Here is a 17810-nt window from a genome sequence, read left to right on the forward strand (position 1 = left end):
CAACAAGTATATGAGTTCTTCATGACTAATGTTTATTCCATGGATTAGATGCACTTTCACCTTCCACCATCACTATCTTCTTAGTGTCGTGCAACTTTCGTCGGTGCACAAAACCCACCATTAGCCTCCCTCAAAACAGCCACCATACCTACCTACTATGACCTTTTCGAAGTCATTCCGAGCTATATTGCCATGCAACTACCACCATGACATGTGCCACCACTTCTACATTGCCATTGCATGATCGTAAGATAGCTAGCATGATGTTTCCATTAATGTCTATGACATGCTAGATCATTTTCACGGTACACTACCGAAGGCATTCCATATAGAGTCATCGTTGCTCTAAGTTTTGAGTTGAAAGTGTGATGATCATCATCGATGGAGCATTGTCCCATGTGAGGAAATAAAAGAGGCCAAAGATGCCCACCAAAAAAAAAGAGGCCAAAGAGCCCACAAAAAATGATGAGAGAAAAAGAGAGAAGGGACAATGCTACTATCCTTCCACACTTGTGCTTATCAAGCACTATGATATTCATGATTGAGAGTCTCTCGTTTTGCACCACCATATAGCTAGTGGGAAATTTTCATTACATAACTTGGCTTGTATATTCCAATGATAGGCTTCCTCAAAATTGCCTTAGGTCTTCGTGAGCAAGCAAGTTGGATGCACACCCACTAGTTTTCTTTAAGAGCTTTTACATACTCTTAGCTCTAGTGCATCATTTGTATGGGAATCCCTACTCATTCAAATTGATATCTATTGATGAGAATCTCCATAGCTCATTGATATGCCTAGTTAATGTGATCATCTTTTCCTTGTTTGTCTTGCAACCTCCACCACACTCCACACCACTTATAGTGCTAAAACCATGGCTCACGCTCATGTATTGCGTGAGAGTTGAAAAGGTTTGAGAAAGTAAAGGTGTGAAAACAATTACTTGGCCAATACCGGCGTTATGCATGATTTAAATTTGTTGTGCAATGATGATAGAGCATAGCCAGACTATATGCTTTTGTAGGGATAACTTTCTTTTGGCCTTGTTATTTTGAAAGTTCATGATTACCTTGCTAGTTTGCTTGAATTATTATTGTTTCCACGTCAATAGCAAACTATTGTTTTGAATCTAATGGATCTGAACATTCACGTCACATAAGAGGAGTTACAAAGGACATCTATGCTAGGTAGCATGAAAGCATCAAAAATTCATCCTTTATCACATCCCTACTCGAGGACGAGCAGGAGTTAAGCTTGGGGATGCTTGATACGTCTCAAACGTATCTATAATTTTTTGATGGTTTCATGTTGTTATCTTGTCATCTTTGGATGTTTTATGTACCTTTTATATCTTTTTTGGGACTAACTTATTAATTCAGTGCCAAGTGCCAGTTCCTATTTTCTCTATGTTTTTGGCACTTTTCAGATCTGATTTTGGAACGGAGTCCAAACGGAATAAAATCCCCGAAATAAATTTTTCCCGAACGGAAGAAGATCACGGGGCTTGAGGGCCAAGCCAAGAGAGCTACAGGGGGCCCACAAGCCCTGTAGCCGCCACCAGGGGGGCGGCAGCGAGCAGGCTTGTGGCCTCCCTGGCGCCCCCCTGACCTAGCTCCTTCACCTATATATTCCCTAAAATACAGAAAAAAATCAAGGGATCCACGGAAATACTTTTCTGCCGCCGCAAGCTTCCGTTTCTGCGAGATCTCATCTGGAGACCCTTCCCGGTGCCCTGCCGGAGGGGACTTTGGAGTTGGAGGGCTTCTACATCAACATCATCGCCCCTCCAATGACTCGTGAGTAGTTCACTTCAGACCTACGGGTCCGTAATTAGTAGCTAGATGGCTTCTTCTCTCTCTTGGATATTCAATACTAAGTTCTCCATGATCTTCATGGAGATCTATCCGATGTAATCCTCTTTGGCGGTGTGTTTGTCGAGATCCGATGAATTGTGGATTTGTGATCAGATTATCTATGATATATATTTGAGTCTTTGCTGATTTCTTATATGCATGATTTGATATCCTTGTAAGTCTCTCCGAGTCTTGGGTTTTGTTTGGCCAACTAGATCTATGATTCTTGCAATGGGAGAAGTGCTTGGTTTTGGGTTCTTACCGTGTGGCGACCTTTCCCAGTGATAGTGGGGGCAGCAAGGCACACATCGTGTAGTTGCCACCAAGGGTAACAAGGTGGGCCTTGACGTAGATATGAGATTGTCCATCTACATCATGTCATCTTGCTTAAGGGGTTACTCTGTTCTTTTGGACTTAATACACTAGATGCATGCTGGATAGCAGTCGACGTGTGGAGTAATAGTAGTAGATGCAGAAAGTATCGGTCTACTTGTTTTGGACGTGATGCATATGGATATAATCATTGCCATAGATGACGTCACGACTTTGCGCGGTTCTATCAATTGCTCGACAGTAATTTGTGCACCCACCGTCTACTTGCTTTCATGAGAGAAGCCACTAGTAAACACTACGGTCCCCGGGTCTATTCACACCTATCGTTTCCACTTTCGCTTTTACTTTGCTTTGTTACTTTGTTGCTTTCAGTTCTCACTTGGCGAACAATCTATAAGGGATTGACAACCCCTTTATAGCGTTGGGAGCAAGCTTTTTGTGTTTGTGCAGGCACTTGAGATACTCCTTCACTGGATCGATACCTTGGTTCTCAAACTGAGGGAAATACTTACCACCGCTGCGCTACATGACCCTTTCCACTTCGAGGGAACACCAATGCAAGGCTCCAAGGCCACGGGGGAAATCCTTTGCATATTTGCCTAGGAAGTCCCTTAAGGTGTAGCCGTAGAAGAAGGATTCCTGGTGCCGTTGCTGAGGAGCATCAAGACAAGAACAGTCTCCCGTCAACACGCCTATTTCTGGCACCGTTGGAAGGTCTTTTGTTGCAGTAGCAATGGTTACATTGACTCGGCATATCAAAGGGCTATGGAGATGCCCATTAATAGATATCAATGTGAATGAGTAGGGATTGCCATACAAAGGATGCACTAGAGCTATTAAGTATGTGAAAGCTCAAGAGGAGAACTAGTGGGTGTGCATCCAACTTGCTTGCTCGCGAAGACCTAGGGCAATTTGAGGAAGCCCATCATTGGATTATACAAGCCAAGCTATATAGTAAAGATTCCCACTAGCATATGGTGGCGACGAAATGAGAGGCTCTCAATCATGAAGAGCATGGTGCTATTATGAAGCACAAGTGTTGAAAAAGATAGTAGCATTGTCCCTTCTCTCTTTTTCTCTCCCTCTTTTTGGGGCTCTTGGGCCTCTTTTTTTTATTTGGGCTCTTTGGACTTTTTTTTATTTCCTAACATGGGACAATGCTCCAATAATGATGATCATCACACTTTTATTTACTCACAGCTCAAAGCTTAGAACGATGATGACTCTACAGGAAATGCCTCCGGTAGTGTACCGGGATGTGCAACGATCTAGCTTGGCGTATGACGTTGAAACATCTCGCTAGCTATCTTACGATCATGCAATGGCAATATGAGAGTGACGGCACAAGTCATGAGATGGAACGCTGGGAGTTGCATGACAATATATCTCAGAATGGCTATGAAAATGCCATAGTAGGTTGGTATGGTGGCTGTTTTGAGGAAGGCATATGGTGGGTTTGTGTACCGGCGAAAGTTGCGCGGCACTAGAGAGGCTAGCAATGGTGGAAGGTGAAATTGCATCTATACCATGGACTCACATTAGTCATGAAGAAGTCACATACTTGTTGCGAAAGTTTTTATTAGTAATCGAAACAAAGTGCTAAACGCATACTCCTAGGGGAAGGGTCGGTAGGTGTTAACCATCGCGCGATCCCGACCTCAACACAAAGGATGACAATCAATAGATCAATTATGCTCCGACTTCCTAACATAGCGGTTCACCATACGTGCATGCTACGGGAATCACTATCTTCAACACAAGTATTTCTAGATTCACAACACCCTACTAACATAACTCTTAATATTACCAAATCCATGTATCAAAACTAATTGAGAGGAATCAAGACTTCTCTTTCTACTCAATGCACATGAAGATGGAAGTTTTTGTATCCTCTTTGGGTACCTACCACCTTTGGGACTACTTTCATAGCATAATGCAACTACAAAGTCACACACCGCCTTGCTCTAAAAGATCTAAGTGAAGCACATAGAGCAAAATTATCTAGCTCAAAAGATATAAGTGAAGTACGATGAGCATTCTAGCAAAATCATGATGAGTGCATGTCTATCTCTTAAAAAGGTGTGCAGCAAGGATGATTGTGACACAACAAAAAGAAAAGACTCCTACGATACAAGACGCTCCAAGCAAAATACTTATCATGTGGTGAATAAAAATATAGCTCCAAGTAATGTTACCGATGGATTGAAGACGAAAGAGGGGATGCCTTCCCGGGGCATGCCCAAGCTTAGGCTTTTTGGTGTCCTTGAATTTGTCTTGGGATGCCTCAGGAATCCCCAAGCTTGAGCTCTTTCCACTCCTTATCTCTTTGTCCATGAGAACATCACCCAAAACTTGAAAACTTCACAACACAAAACTTAAACAGAAACTCGTGATAACATTAGCACAAGAAAACAAACTACCACCTCCTTAGGTACTGTAGCAATCTTGATTTCTATTTATATTGCTGTTAGATTACTATATTCTCACTTTCCCATGGCTAGTACCCCCCGATACTATCCATAGTTTCATCAAAACAAGCAACCAACTCAACAAAAACAGAATCTGTGAAAAACAGACCAGCCTGTAGCAATCTGTATACTTCGTATACTTTTGTTATCTCAAAAATTCTGAAAATTACGATTGCCTGGGAAAAAGTCATATCAACCAGCATAAAAAAGAATCAACTCAAAATCTCTTTCTAAGTAACAATGGAAAATCATCTCGAGAGCGAAAAGTTTCTGTCTTTTTCCAGCAGGATCAAACAACCATCACCAAGACTAGTCATAAAGGTTTTGCTTGGCTCAAATATAAAATGAAACAGAAAATACACAATCATAACAGAAATATAATGGTGTGGATGCAAAAAAACAGAAAGAAAAAGATAAATTCATTGGGTTGCCTCCCAACAAGCGCTATTGTTTAACGCCCTTAGCTAGGCATAAGGCGATAGAATCCCATATCGTCGTCTTTGGTGCTCAAACCATAAGTGCTCCATGCCCTCATCATGGATTCATAAGGAAATCTTATTTTCTTTCTAGGAAAGTGCTCCATGCCCTTCTTTAAAGGAAATTGAAATCTAATATTCCCTTCCTGCATATCGATGATAGCACCGATAGTCCTTAGGAAAGGTCTACCTAGAATGATAGGGCAAGCAGGATTGCAATCAATGTCAAGCACAAAGAAATCCATGCGTACATAGTTCCTATTTGCAATAATAAGAACATCATTGATCCTTCCCATGGGTTTCTTGGTAGTAGAATCCGCAAGATGCAAATTAAGAGAACACTCTTCAATCTCATTAAAACCCCGAACATCACATAAAGACTTTGGAATCGCGGAAACACTAGCACCCAAATCACACAAAGTATTGCATTCATAGTTTTTGATTTTGATTCTGATAGTAGGTTCCCACTCATCATGAAGATTTATAGGGATAGAGCCTTCCAATTTAAGTTTCTCTTCAAGAGATTTTATCATAGCTTCGACGATATGATCGGTAAAGGCCTTGTTTTGGCTATAAGCGTGTGGAGAGTTTAGCTGGATTGCATCAAGGAAATGCATTCAATCAAGGAGCAACTATCATAATTGAATTCCTTGAAATCTAAAGTAGTAATTTCATTACTACTCAAAGTTTTAATGCCTTCTACTCCACTTTTACTGCTTTTAGCATCAAGATAGATGGACTCTGAATCATTGGGGCATTTTTCAACCAAAGTGGATTCATATCCAGCCCCATCATCATTGGGTTTGACACAAGGAAACAAAGATTCAATGGGAGTCACACCAAGCACTTTAAGATCTTCGTGATTCTTATCACGAGAACACGCCTTTTTAAGCCATTCATGTGTAGCACGAATTTGGGCGGTTCTTTCTTTGCTCTCACTCATGCAAACACGCATAGCTTTCAAAGTTTCATCCATATTGATCTTGGGAGGAGCACATCTAACTTTCAAAGCATCAATATCACTAGACATTCTATCAACGCTCGTAGCCAAATCGTCAATTTTGAGTAGTTTTTCCTCTATGTACGCATTGAAAATCTTTTGCGAGTTGATAAACTCTTTGATATTACTCTCTAGATCAGAGGGTAATCTATTATAATTTCCATGTGTATTGTTGTAGGAGTTGCCAAAGTTATTAGAGGAGTTACTAGGAAAAGGCCTAGGAACATAGTTTCCTTTAAAAACATTGTTGTTGCCAAAATTATTCCTACCAACAAAATTAACGTCCAAGCTAGCGTTGCTACTCTCAATCAAGGAAGACAAGGGCATATCATTAGGATCTAAAGGAACACTTCTACTAGCAACCAAATTCATTAACTCATCCATCTTAGCACTCAACGAGTTAATTTCTTCTATAGTGTGTACCTCCTTACTAGTAGGTGACCTTTCAGTGTGCCACTGAGAGTAGTTCTTCATGATATTGTCTAGGAGTTTTTTGGCTTCTCCTAACGTGATTTCCATGAACGTCCCACCTGAGGTGAAGTCCAAGATATTTCTAGAAGCGAAATTCAAGCCAGCGTAGAAGATTTCTATAATCATCCAAAGACTCAAGCCATGAGCGGGACAATTTCTAATCATCAATTTCATTCTCTCCCAAGATTGTGCAACATGTTCATGATCAAGTTGCTTAAAATTCATGATATCATTACAGAGAGATATAATCTTAGCTGGCAGAAAATACTTGGATATATAAGCATCTTTGCACTTATCCCGAGAATTGATACTATTTTTGGGCAAAGACGAAAACCAAGTTTTTGCTCGATCTCGCAACAAGAAAGGAAAAGGCTTCAATTTAATCACATCATTACCCACATCTTTCTTCTTTTGCATATCACAAAGCTCTATGAAGGTATTAAGTTGGGATGCGGCATCTTCACTAGGAAGGCCGGAAAATTGCTCTTTCATAACAAGATTCAGCAAAGCGACATTGATTTCGTATGACTCGACACTAGTGGCGGGAGCAATCGGAGTACTAATAAAATCATTATTATTAGTATTCGAGAAGTCACAAAGTTTGGCGTTTTCAGTCATGGTGACTTCAGCAAGCAAGCAAGCACACAAGCGAACAAAGAGCAAGCGAGAGAAAAGGGCGAACGAAAAAGGCAAATGAAAGAGGCAAACAAAGAAAACGACAAATCTTTTTGTAAATTTTTGTTTTTCAGAAGTGGGGGAGAGGAAAACGAGAGGCAAAAAAAAGTAAATGCAAGGGATGAGTTTGCGACACTTACTTGGATGAGTTCTTGACTTGATCCTCCCCGGCAACAGCGCCAGAAATTCTTCTTGCTACTTCTCAAACAACAGCGCGAGAAATTGACATGTTGATGGAGACTTGCTTGCGTTGGTTTTTCCCTTCAAGAGGAAAGGGTGATGCAACACATTAGCAATAAGTATTTCCCTCAGTTTGCGAACCAAGGTACCAATCCAGTAGGAGAATCTCGTCAAGTCCAGAGTACCCGCGCAAGCACAAAGAGCTTGCACCGAACGCTATAAAGGGGTTGTAAATCCCTTTAAGATTGATTGCAAAGTGAGATCTGAAGGCGGAAAGTGCAACGAAGTAAAAGAGAAAGGCTGAAAATACGGTGTGGAGTAGACCCGGGGGCCATAGTGTTCACTAGAGGCTTCTCTCAAAATAGCAAATATTACAGTGGATGAACAAATTACTGTATAGCAATTGATAGAACCGCGCAAAGTCATGACGATATCTAAGGCAATGGTCATACATATAGGCATCACGTCCGAGACAAGTAGACCGATACTTTTTGCATCTACTACTGTTACTCCACACATCGACCGCTATCGAGCATGCATCAAGTGTATTGAGTTCATGACGAACAGAGTAACGCCTTAAGCAAGATGACATGATGTATAGGGATAATCTCAAACCAATGATGAAAAACCCATCTTTTTACCCTTGATGGCAACAACATGATGCGTGCCTCGCTACCCTTCTGTCACTGGGTGAGGTCACCGCATGGTATGAACCCAAAACCAAGCACTTCTCCCATTGCAAGAATCATAGATCAAGCTGGCCAAACAAAACCCACAACTCGAAGAGAATTACAAGGATATGAAATCATGCATAAGAGAGATCAGAAGAAACTCAAATAATATTCATAGATAATCTGATCATAAATCCACAATTCATCGGATCTCGACAAAATCACCGCAAAAGAAGATTACATCGGATAGATCTCCATGAAGATCATGGAGAACTTTGTATTGAAGATCCAAGAGAGAGAAGAAGTCATCTAGATACTAGCTATTGACCCGTAGGTCTATGGTGAACTACTCACGCATCATCGGAGAGGTCATGGTGTTGATGAAGAAGCCCTCCATGTCCGAATCCCCCTCCGGAAGGGCACCAGAACGTCCCCCAGATGGGATCTTGCGGAGACAGAAGCTTGCGGCGGCGGAAAAGTACTTTCGATGATCTCCTGATGTTTTCTGGAATTTTTGGGAATATATAGGCGAAATACCTAGGGCCGAGGTGGCCCAGGGAGCCCACAAGCCTGGGAGGCGCGGGCCCCCCTGGTCGCGGCTAGGAGGCTTGTGAGGTCCCTGGTGGCCCCTGCCCTGGTTCTCAGGTTCCCTGATCTTTTTCTGTTTTGGAAAAAAACTTTTTGGAAGTTTCGTTCCGTTTAGACTCCGTTTAAAATCCTCCTCTGAAAAGGGTCAAAAACACGGAAAAAAACAGGAACTTGCACTTGGCACTGAGTTAATAAGTTAGTCCCAAAAAAGATATAAAAGGCATACAAAACATCCAAAGTTTGACAAGATAATAGTATGAAACCATCAAAAATTATAGATACGTTGGAGACGTATCAATGACATAAGGTTTATCAATCCATGGGAGGTGTAGGATGAAGATGATCTCTCTCAAGCAACCCTACAACCAAATAACAAAGAGTCTCTTGTGTCCCCAACACACCCAATACAATGGTAAATTGTATAGGTGCACTAGTTCGGCGAAGAGATGGTGATACAAGTGTAATATGGATGGTAGATATAGGTTTTTGTAATATGAAAATATAAAAACAGCAAGGTAACATATAGTAAACAGAGAGCAAAATGTTGTATAAATGCTTGGAAACAAGGCCTAGGGTCCATACTTTCACTAGTGCAAGTTCTCCCAACAATACTAACATAGTTGAATCATATATTAATCCCTCACGTGCAACAAAGAGTTCACTCCAAAGTCACAAATAGCGGAGAACAAACAAAGAAATTATTGTAGGGTACGAAACCACCACAAACTCATCTTTTCCGATCAATCTTATGAGCTATCCCTATAAGTGTCACGAACAACCCTAGAGTTCGTACTAAAATAACACCTTAAGATAGACATCAACCAAAACCCTAAAGTCACCTAGATACTCCAACACAAAGAACTTCAAAGAGTGCCCTAAATTTTCTACCGGAGAGTCAAGACGACAACATGTGCCAACCCATATGCATAGATTCCCAATGTCACGGAACCCGCAAGTTGACAACCAAAACATACATCAAGTGGATCAATGGAACACCCCATTGTCACCATGGATATCCCATCGCAAGACATACATCAAGTGTTCTCAAATACTTAAAGACTCAATCTGATAAGAAAACTTCAAAGGGAAAAGTCAATTAAACACAAGAAGATAGAGAGGGGAAAACTCCACATGATTCATCTATATTAATAAAGCTCGCGATACATCCAGATCGTGCCATCTCAAGAACACGAGAGAGAGAGAGAGAGAGAGAGAGAGATAGTAAACACATAGCTACTGGTACATACACTCAGCCCCGAGGGTGAACTAGTCCCTCCTCGTCATGGAGACCGCAGGGATGATGAAGATGGCCTCTGGTGATGGGTTCCCCCTCCGGCAGGGTGCCGAAAAAGGCCCCCGATTGGTTTTTTGTGGATCTGGAGGCTTGCGGCGGCGGAACTCCCGATCTAGGTTTCTTTCTGGGGGTTTTCGTATTTATATGAATTTTCAAACGGGGTCAGATCCGAAAAAAGTTTTCAAACGGGGTCAGATCGGTCTTAACTTTTGGAAAAAGTCAAAACAATGAATTTTGCCGATCCGCGACAGTTTGAATCTGCAACGCGCCAGTCTCACCAAAACCAAATCGATCAGGTACCGATCGGATCGACATGAACTCGCCTGACATCGTCTACCTTCGATCGCGTCCAACTGCTTTTTTCAATATCATCGAGAAGCACGCCGTTGCCGTCTGCATCTCAAACTCGATATTTCCTCTAGATCAACAATCCACAACCTCCGAACAATCTAAGTTTGATACCACTTGTTAGAATCTCCGTTAATTATCAATTATCCAAGTACCAAACAATCACACGAGTACGACATCGAGATTTGTTAATGAGGTTCACCGATATGGCTACGTTTCCGGGACAATGACTACGGGCATTCCTCCCCGTGACACCGTCCAATATCACACCCTAGCCGCCCTGGGCATCGGCACAGGCCGCCGGCTCCTCCTGCGCGCTTGTGCTATTTTGTTGGCATAGGTTATATCATGTGTCTACCCCCGTTATATGAGAGGTCTAGGATACAAGTGTCCTAATTGGACACGACTCCATATCCCATTTAAACACAATACAACTCAGGGTCCAGCTGTAACCTACCTTGTACACAATATTCGATACAACTCTAACAAAAATCGATCGGTAAAACGTGATGAGTGGGTTTCTAGTTCTATGCCGTACTTTGCTTTTGCTGGTGATCAGCCGGTGTACCCCCTCCCTCTGACTGCTGCTTTAGTTTGGATAATTTGGAGGGGGGCGATGGTGTTCTTGCTATACTTGCTTTTGGTACGAGTTGGCAGTAGTGGTAGTTGCTTTTAGTTTTAGATTATTGATCCTTGTAGCTTCGTTTAAGACTGATTGGTTTCCAGTAATGGAAATCGGAAGGGGTGAAGGCCCTTCTTTTGCTAAAAAAAAGTGATGAGTGGGGGTGAGGGGTGGGGTGGAGATGAGTGGGGAAGAGAGAGTAGTGGGGAAGGTGGGGGTCATTCCATCGATGGCCTGCTCAGCTTGAACGTCTGGAAAAAAACTGACGTGGCAACCAGATTGCTTCAAAATGCGCGTGTCCCATCTAACGACAAAATGCATTGTGGCAGAAAGCCCCAAAACTAAAATGTTCGGGAGTTATTGTCCAAATACTAAAAAGTGCAGATGTACTATTTGGGTGGAATGAGCGCTCCCTCACACATAAGAGTGCAGCAAGTCATTCCACTCTATCCCGATTAGTTTTTTCAAAATAATACAACTTTTGAACCGAGCGTTAGAATGACGATTCATTTTCACGGCTATGTTTCTTACGACGTACTCTTCAAAACTAGATCCCATATGGATAGGTTTCGATAAACTTTTTTTAAGCAATTGTGGGGTGATATTTAAGCACTTTAGTGCTAAAGAAAAGCAACTTCATGCTAAAACAGAAGTACTTCTATCATGACTAGAAGGTTAAATAACTTCACCCTTAAGCAACCACATGGCAAATGTGGTCAACTATTTCCAAACTAAAATGGTTAAATTATGCGTCGGATGTGCATGCTCGGCTCCGCATGCGTTGGATGTCAATTAATTCATGTACTAAAAAATAATTCAAAAACCTATAACTATCAGACAGTGTGTCGAAATTATGATATGTTTTAACCGTTGGGTTCCTCGTGACGAACTCTTCAAAACGTGATCCCATATGAATATGTTTTGAATATATTTTTTAAAAGCAACTTTGATGCTAGATGAGGCAACTTTAGTGCTAAATAGAAGTACTTTGATGCTAGATGTATTGCATCTTGTGTATACACATGAGTTGCTTGTTGAATGCACTCGAGTTGCGCAAAAAACACACTAAAAGTTGCTTACTTTTTTGTGATACTCGAGTGGAATTATGGCAACTATTCACAAATAGCAGGCAACTGAGCATTAATGGCAAGAATCTGAACATTAACCGTAGGCAATTGACCATCAATAATAGGCAACTGAGCATCAAAATTGAACAATTTTATAGTATTTTGTAGGCAACTGAGCATCAAAATTAAGCAATTTCATAGTATTTGTAGGCAACTGATCATCATTGTTTAATTATATAAAGGTTTTAGAGGTGAATCTAGTCAACTGTTAGTCGTGGTAACCAACTTAGAAGAATTCTTTGCTGATAGATTGTCATACTAAGTGGGAAAGGCGTTACTTTCCTATAGCACTAAAGTTGCCTCATCTAGCGTACAAAGTTTCTTAAAAAAAGTTCGTTGAAACCTATCCAATCTAGTTTTGAAGAGCTCGTCGTAAGAAATACAATCGTGAAAACGGATCGTTATTCTGACGCCCGGTTCAGAAGTTATGTTTTTTGAATTTTTTAAATCGCTAATAAATACACGTGGTTGGTTGTCCTGAGGTGTGCCCGCTATCGCGAGCGGGCGCTGCTGCGCTCGGTAGCCACGTCCGAGTTATTAATTCCATATAAATCTTAATCATAAATTAGAATTCTACCAATCCATTTTTTTCCTGCAACGTGCTAAGGCAGTTGTGAATAAAACTAACATAATCCTAACCACAGATACCGACTACTGATGGAAGAAATCTGGAACTCAGCATGGGCAATAGGTGACAGAACGTCACAGACAAATTAAAATTCTGCAATTTTTGTTTTTACAAAAGACACAACCAACGCATGGATGGCCGTGACAAACACAAAACCATACCAAGCGATTATGTGTATGTAAAATAAATAACTCATTATCATAGGTGTTAATTCTATATCTAATTGTCTAAATAGTTCAAATTCAAATGATGTGGACTAATATGGTGGCTCCATTCATAGCACATTGTATTGTGCTTTTAGTATATACAGATATATCGTTTCTCTCTTAAAAACAAACAAACATGATCTGGATTGATCAAACAAGTGATGAGGAGCTTAATCATATAGCACAACCCAGCAATTCAAAGTGCCGTGTGTGCCTGCTGCCTGCTGGGCTGTTTCTTAATCTATTGTTGCTCGTGTTAGCTGCAACACCAAGCACATTGTCCTAGCAAACCACTACAAAATAATACTCCTCCAGTTCGAAAATAAGTGACGTGGTTTTAGTTACAATTTGAACGGTTTTAGTTACAATTTGAACCAAAGCCACACCACTTATTTCCGAATGGAGGGAGTAACAAATAAGCAGTTTGAGCAAATAAATTACTAATCTTAAAACAAACTTTCGTCCCGTTTTATAAATAAAGCAACAGCGAAATAAAGTACACGGTCGAATGATAGAGGATGATGAGGTATCCCTCATACAATGTCGATCCTAAGATAACCGGATCACGCGGAACCAACGAGACTATGCTACGGACAAAAAACATCGGAAGAAGAGTACAACGCCATGCTACGCCCTATAACAGGAAGTCCCACGACAACGCCCTCAGGAGGGAAAATGGCGCGAAGCGTCACCGCTGCCAAGTCTAGAGCAGACAAGGATTTTCACCTGAAACCCTCACAACTAGAGGAGCACCCTGACAAGGTTTTTTTTATACACACAGCCGCGACACAGTGGTCGGTCCACTCGAATCAATAATAGGCAACTGAGCATCAAAATTGAGCAATTTCATAGTATTTTGTAGGCAACTGAGCATCAAAATTGAGCAATTTTATAATATTTGTAGGCAACTGATCATCATTGTTTAATTATGTAAAGCTTTTAGAGGTGAATCTAGTCAATTGTTAATCGTGGTAACCAACTTAGAAGAATTCTTCGTTTATAGATAGTCATACTAAGGGGGAAAGGAGTTGCTTGCTTATAGCACTAAAGTTGCCTCATCTAGTGTACAAAGTTGCTCAAAAGAAGTTCGTCGAAACCTATATCATCTACTTTTGAAGAGCTCGTCGTAAGAAACACAACCGTGAAAATGGATCATTATTCCGACATCCGGTTCAAAAGTTATGAATTTTTGAATTTTTTGAATCGCTAATATATACACGTGGAGCCTTGCCAAAATGTAAACACACAATAAATTAGGCAAACGTTTAGAAAAAAAGATAACTGAGGCAAACAGAGATAATAGCAAGTGTTCATCAGAACCGTAACACAAAATTTCTTGTAGTCCAGCACAACCATGGCTTTATTTGGCTCGAACTGGGAAGTGAATCCTTAAAAGCGGGTGCATATCCATGTTGAAACAGCTCCTGACCATGTTCCTCTGCTTCGTTGTCCGAGGGTATCTATCCTTGATCTTCCGGCGGGGACACGTCTCGCACGTTGGCTTCTCAAGCAGGTATATGTCCTTGAGATTCACTGCTGCTTCCATGACAGCTGTGACATAATCCACAAACTTGTCTTCTGATTGAAACCCAAAGATCCTGAGCACCAAAAGATTGTGGTGCTTGAAAGCTGATGCAGACGTTTCCCACTCTGTGCGTGCGTCCTTCTTCTCCTCGCTATACCTATGCAACTTCCTCTCGCTCTCATCCCTCAGCATTAGGCACTTATCCCACACCTGCAACACATTTGCATCCAACAATGTAAGAAACCATTTTAAATTTTTAATGTGGCGCTGCAAGTTTTAGACGGGACAATATACATTGTAACTTCAGCCTGCAGCAGGACTGAAGCTCTTCTTTTTGTGGAGAATAGGTACAAATTAAAGACTTTTACCGTGATGCGTAGCTCCTCAAGGGAAGGTGCGCCTTGCAGAACGAACATCGTCCAAGTCAGATCACATTCTTCTGAAATGTCAGCCAAATGCACAAGCCTTAGTTTGTTGAATACCTGCGACAATTCTTTTGGGCCTTCAGGTTTAACCCAAATCTGCAAAAGATGTTAACCAAGTTAAAGACTAGAACCTCACAAAACAAAGGCATGACCATGGAATATTATGTGCATCATCAACGATACTCTAATCTTCACTAACCTTTTCACTTTCAAAGTTCAAACGCAGGTTGCTTATGGTGGCATTGCCAAGGACTTCACTTAACTTGAGCATCTTGTGGTATGAAAGACTGCAATTAGTGATGCTTACGGTCTGGAGCAGTGGGACATAACCAAAAGACAAAGGATCACGCGGAGAGGCCCAGCAAGAAAAAGTCAGCGTTGTGAGCTCTGGTAGCCAGTTCAGATCAACCCTCTCAAAGTAAATATTTTCCATCTCGAGTTGGCGAAGCTGCGGGTGTTGCAATTCTAGCAAGGACAGTGACCCCATGTCGCAGTTGTCCAAGCGGAGGAACACCAGTCGCTTGCATATACTGAAGATTTTAGGGAAGTCTGATCCACCTATCATCACATTCTCCAGCTTGAGTCGCGTGAGACCACTCAATGTGTCCGGACAAGCATCAACGAATGCCATGAGCTGTCTCCCGTAAGTGGCCATATCATCATCGGTGCATGTTTTAGTCACTTTCTCTGTCAAGATATCCAACTCAACCAAACCAACCTTCTTCGTCGCTACGGTGTTCCCGATAGTCTTGCTGACTATAGCGCTTGCATCTCCCAAGAACAATCTCATGCACCGGATGGCGTGTAGATTTGCCGTCCTTTTTTCCAGAAGGCTCCTAGTCGCCCCAAGTACGGTTGCATTGGCTCGAACTACCTCATCACAGGTCCTGTCGTGCTCCGGGTCGACGGAACCAACCTTTATAGAAATTTCAGCGAGCATCGCGAGGATCGGCTTCCAACGTCTGGAGAGGGTGCTGGTTCTTGCAGCATCTGCGATATCGAGTCGCTCCACGATATTAAGCAATACATCATCAGGCAAATCGCTGAGCCGGTCTTCTTGATAATAGCTTTCCTCTTCTTCGGGTATCTGGCATGGAAGCAAGAGAAAATCAGAGTGATTTCGAACATACAGTCTTCACGATGATATTTTGATATAATGTTTTTTCCACACCAAAGAAGCAAATTTGGCCACTCTTTTCTCCTACTGTATTTTTTTCATCTAGAGGAGTGCAGAAAAAGATCTAGAGGATAAGCAACTCACCAGATTGGCTAGAGAGGACCATCGGTTATAGCTGTTGAGGCCCTTGACGGATGGTTTGCCCATCGGTCTGGCGGCCGGTCGCCGGCGAAGAGAGCTCGACATCGTCGGATGTCACGGGAGTTTGCAGCTCAAAGCTCACGAGTTGCCGTGAATTGGTCTCCTCCAAAGATTGGCTGGTACCGCTGTTGCCGCCAGGCCATATATATATATACATATACTCCGTATACGCTACCAATGGAATTTCGGAGACTGAATCCGAAAGAGGGCCTGCTTCTGATTGTAGTCCGGAAAGGACTGCTGATTCCGAATTGCCGCTAAGAAAAAGGAGGCGCTCGATTGCCGGTTGCGGCTCGGAGTCGAGCGCCCTGCTGCTGCTTCGATTGGGGGCCTCTGCTCAAGCATCACTGGATCCCCGACGGCAACGGCGACGGCGCGAGGGTGGAGCTAGGCACACGGCAGGCGGCGGCGCATAATTGACCTCCGATCCGTTTTTTCCCTTGGTTAAGCGAAAAGTAAGTCGTTAGAGCATGTTCAGTTGACGGTTCATAAGTAAAAAATAATCAATTTTTTAATCTATAAAAAACAGCTTTCCAACAGATGATCTATATTTAATTTTTTTACATCTCCGCCTTTCACACTTTACGGTAAAAATTTACATTTCCGGAGGGCCGCACGCCAACGCCGAACCGCCCATCAATTCATCCTCCCTTTCTTCTTCCCACCCGTCGCTGCCCCGCCACAACTCCCTGCTCGGCCGTCGCCCCGCCGCAGCTCCCTAATGCCGCCCCGTCCCGGCTCCCTGCCGCCCCACCGCAGATCCTGCCCAGCCTCCGCCCCGCCCCGCGCCGTACGCCGCCACCCGCTCCCGGCTTGGCCGTCGCCCTGACCTCTCTCCACCCGTTGCTGCCCGACTCGCTCCCGCCGTCGCCGCCACCCGATGGCGCCGAAGAAGACGCCGAAGGGCAGGTCGGGTTTCTTCGGCGTGAGGGTGAAGCCCTCGGGAACTTTAGAGTGGAGTTCTCCAACGCCGAACGACGTTGGTGGCTCGGCACCTATCCCACCGCCGACAAGGTCGTGCGTGCCTACGGCAATGACGGTGTGGCATGCCGGACGGCCGAAGGCGGACCTCAACTTCCTGGAGATCGAGACCCGGTCGATGATGGAGTGGCTCGTGTCGCAAGGCATCCAGATGGAGGAGATGCCGAAGAAGAAGAGACCGGCGGTTGTCGTCACTCCGAAGAGTTGTATTGGATGCACTCGGATGAGGAGTAGTTCTGCTAGTTTAAATTTATAGAACTATGTTTGAATTTGATGTTTGAACTATGTTGAGATAAAGTAGTAGTGGGTCGTTTTCAGAATTTTACATCTTCGTTTTGGACCATCTGTTCGAGTTGCTCTTTTACATTTTTGTTTTGGACCATCGACTGGAGTTGAGCCTTTTTTTAAAGATGCAAAAAGTACTTTTGATGATGCAATTTTTTACATCACCGGTTTAAAGCACCAAAATATACATCATTTATTGTAGATGCTCTTTAAATATACACATGACTTGCAATTTTTCAACACAATAGTGCAATTAAATATAAAGTAACTTTAAAAGCTAAAGTAACTTTAAAAATTATATTTTTTAACACGGTAGAGACACAAGCACTCATATACAC

The 17810-nt window shown here is 42.5% G+C and overlaps 1 protein-coding gene and 1 pseudogene across 1 annotated transcript; one reads left to right on the forward strand and one right to left on the reverse strand.

The window, feature by feature from the left end:
- Positions 1 to 14104: 14104 nt before the first annotated feature.
- LOC123410895 lies at positions 14105 to 16856 on the reverse strand. Its single transcript, XM_045103822.1, has 4 exons — positions 16150 to 16856; positions 15088 to 15975; positions 14832 to 14984; positions 14105 to 14673 (listed from the first exon to the last, which is right to left on the reverse strand). The coding sequence occupies exons 1-4, from the start codon at positions 16249 to 16251 to the stop codon at positions 14299 to 14301; spliced, it is 1518 nt and encodes a 505-aa protein (XP_044959757.1). The 5' UTR covers positions 16252 to 16856; the 3' UTR covers positions 14105 to 14298.
- Positions 16857 to 16927: 71 nt separating this feature from the next.
- Positions 16928 to 17530, forward strand: LOC123411054 (annotated as a pseudogene).
- The last annotated feature ends 280 nt before the right edge of the window (positions 17531 to 17810 follow it).

The sequence above is a fragment of the Hordeum vulgare genome, chromosome 7H (genome assembly GCF_904849725.1).
Source record: "Hordeum vulgare subsp. vulgare chromosome 7H, MorexV3_pseudomolecules_assembly, whole genome shotgun sequence".
Classification (NCBI taxonomy): domain Eukaryota; kingdom Viridiplantae; phylum Streptophyta; class Magnoliopsida; order Poales; family Poaceae; genus Hordeum; species Hordeum vulgare.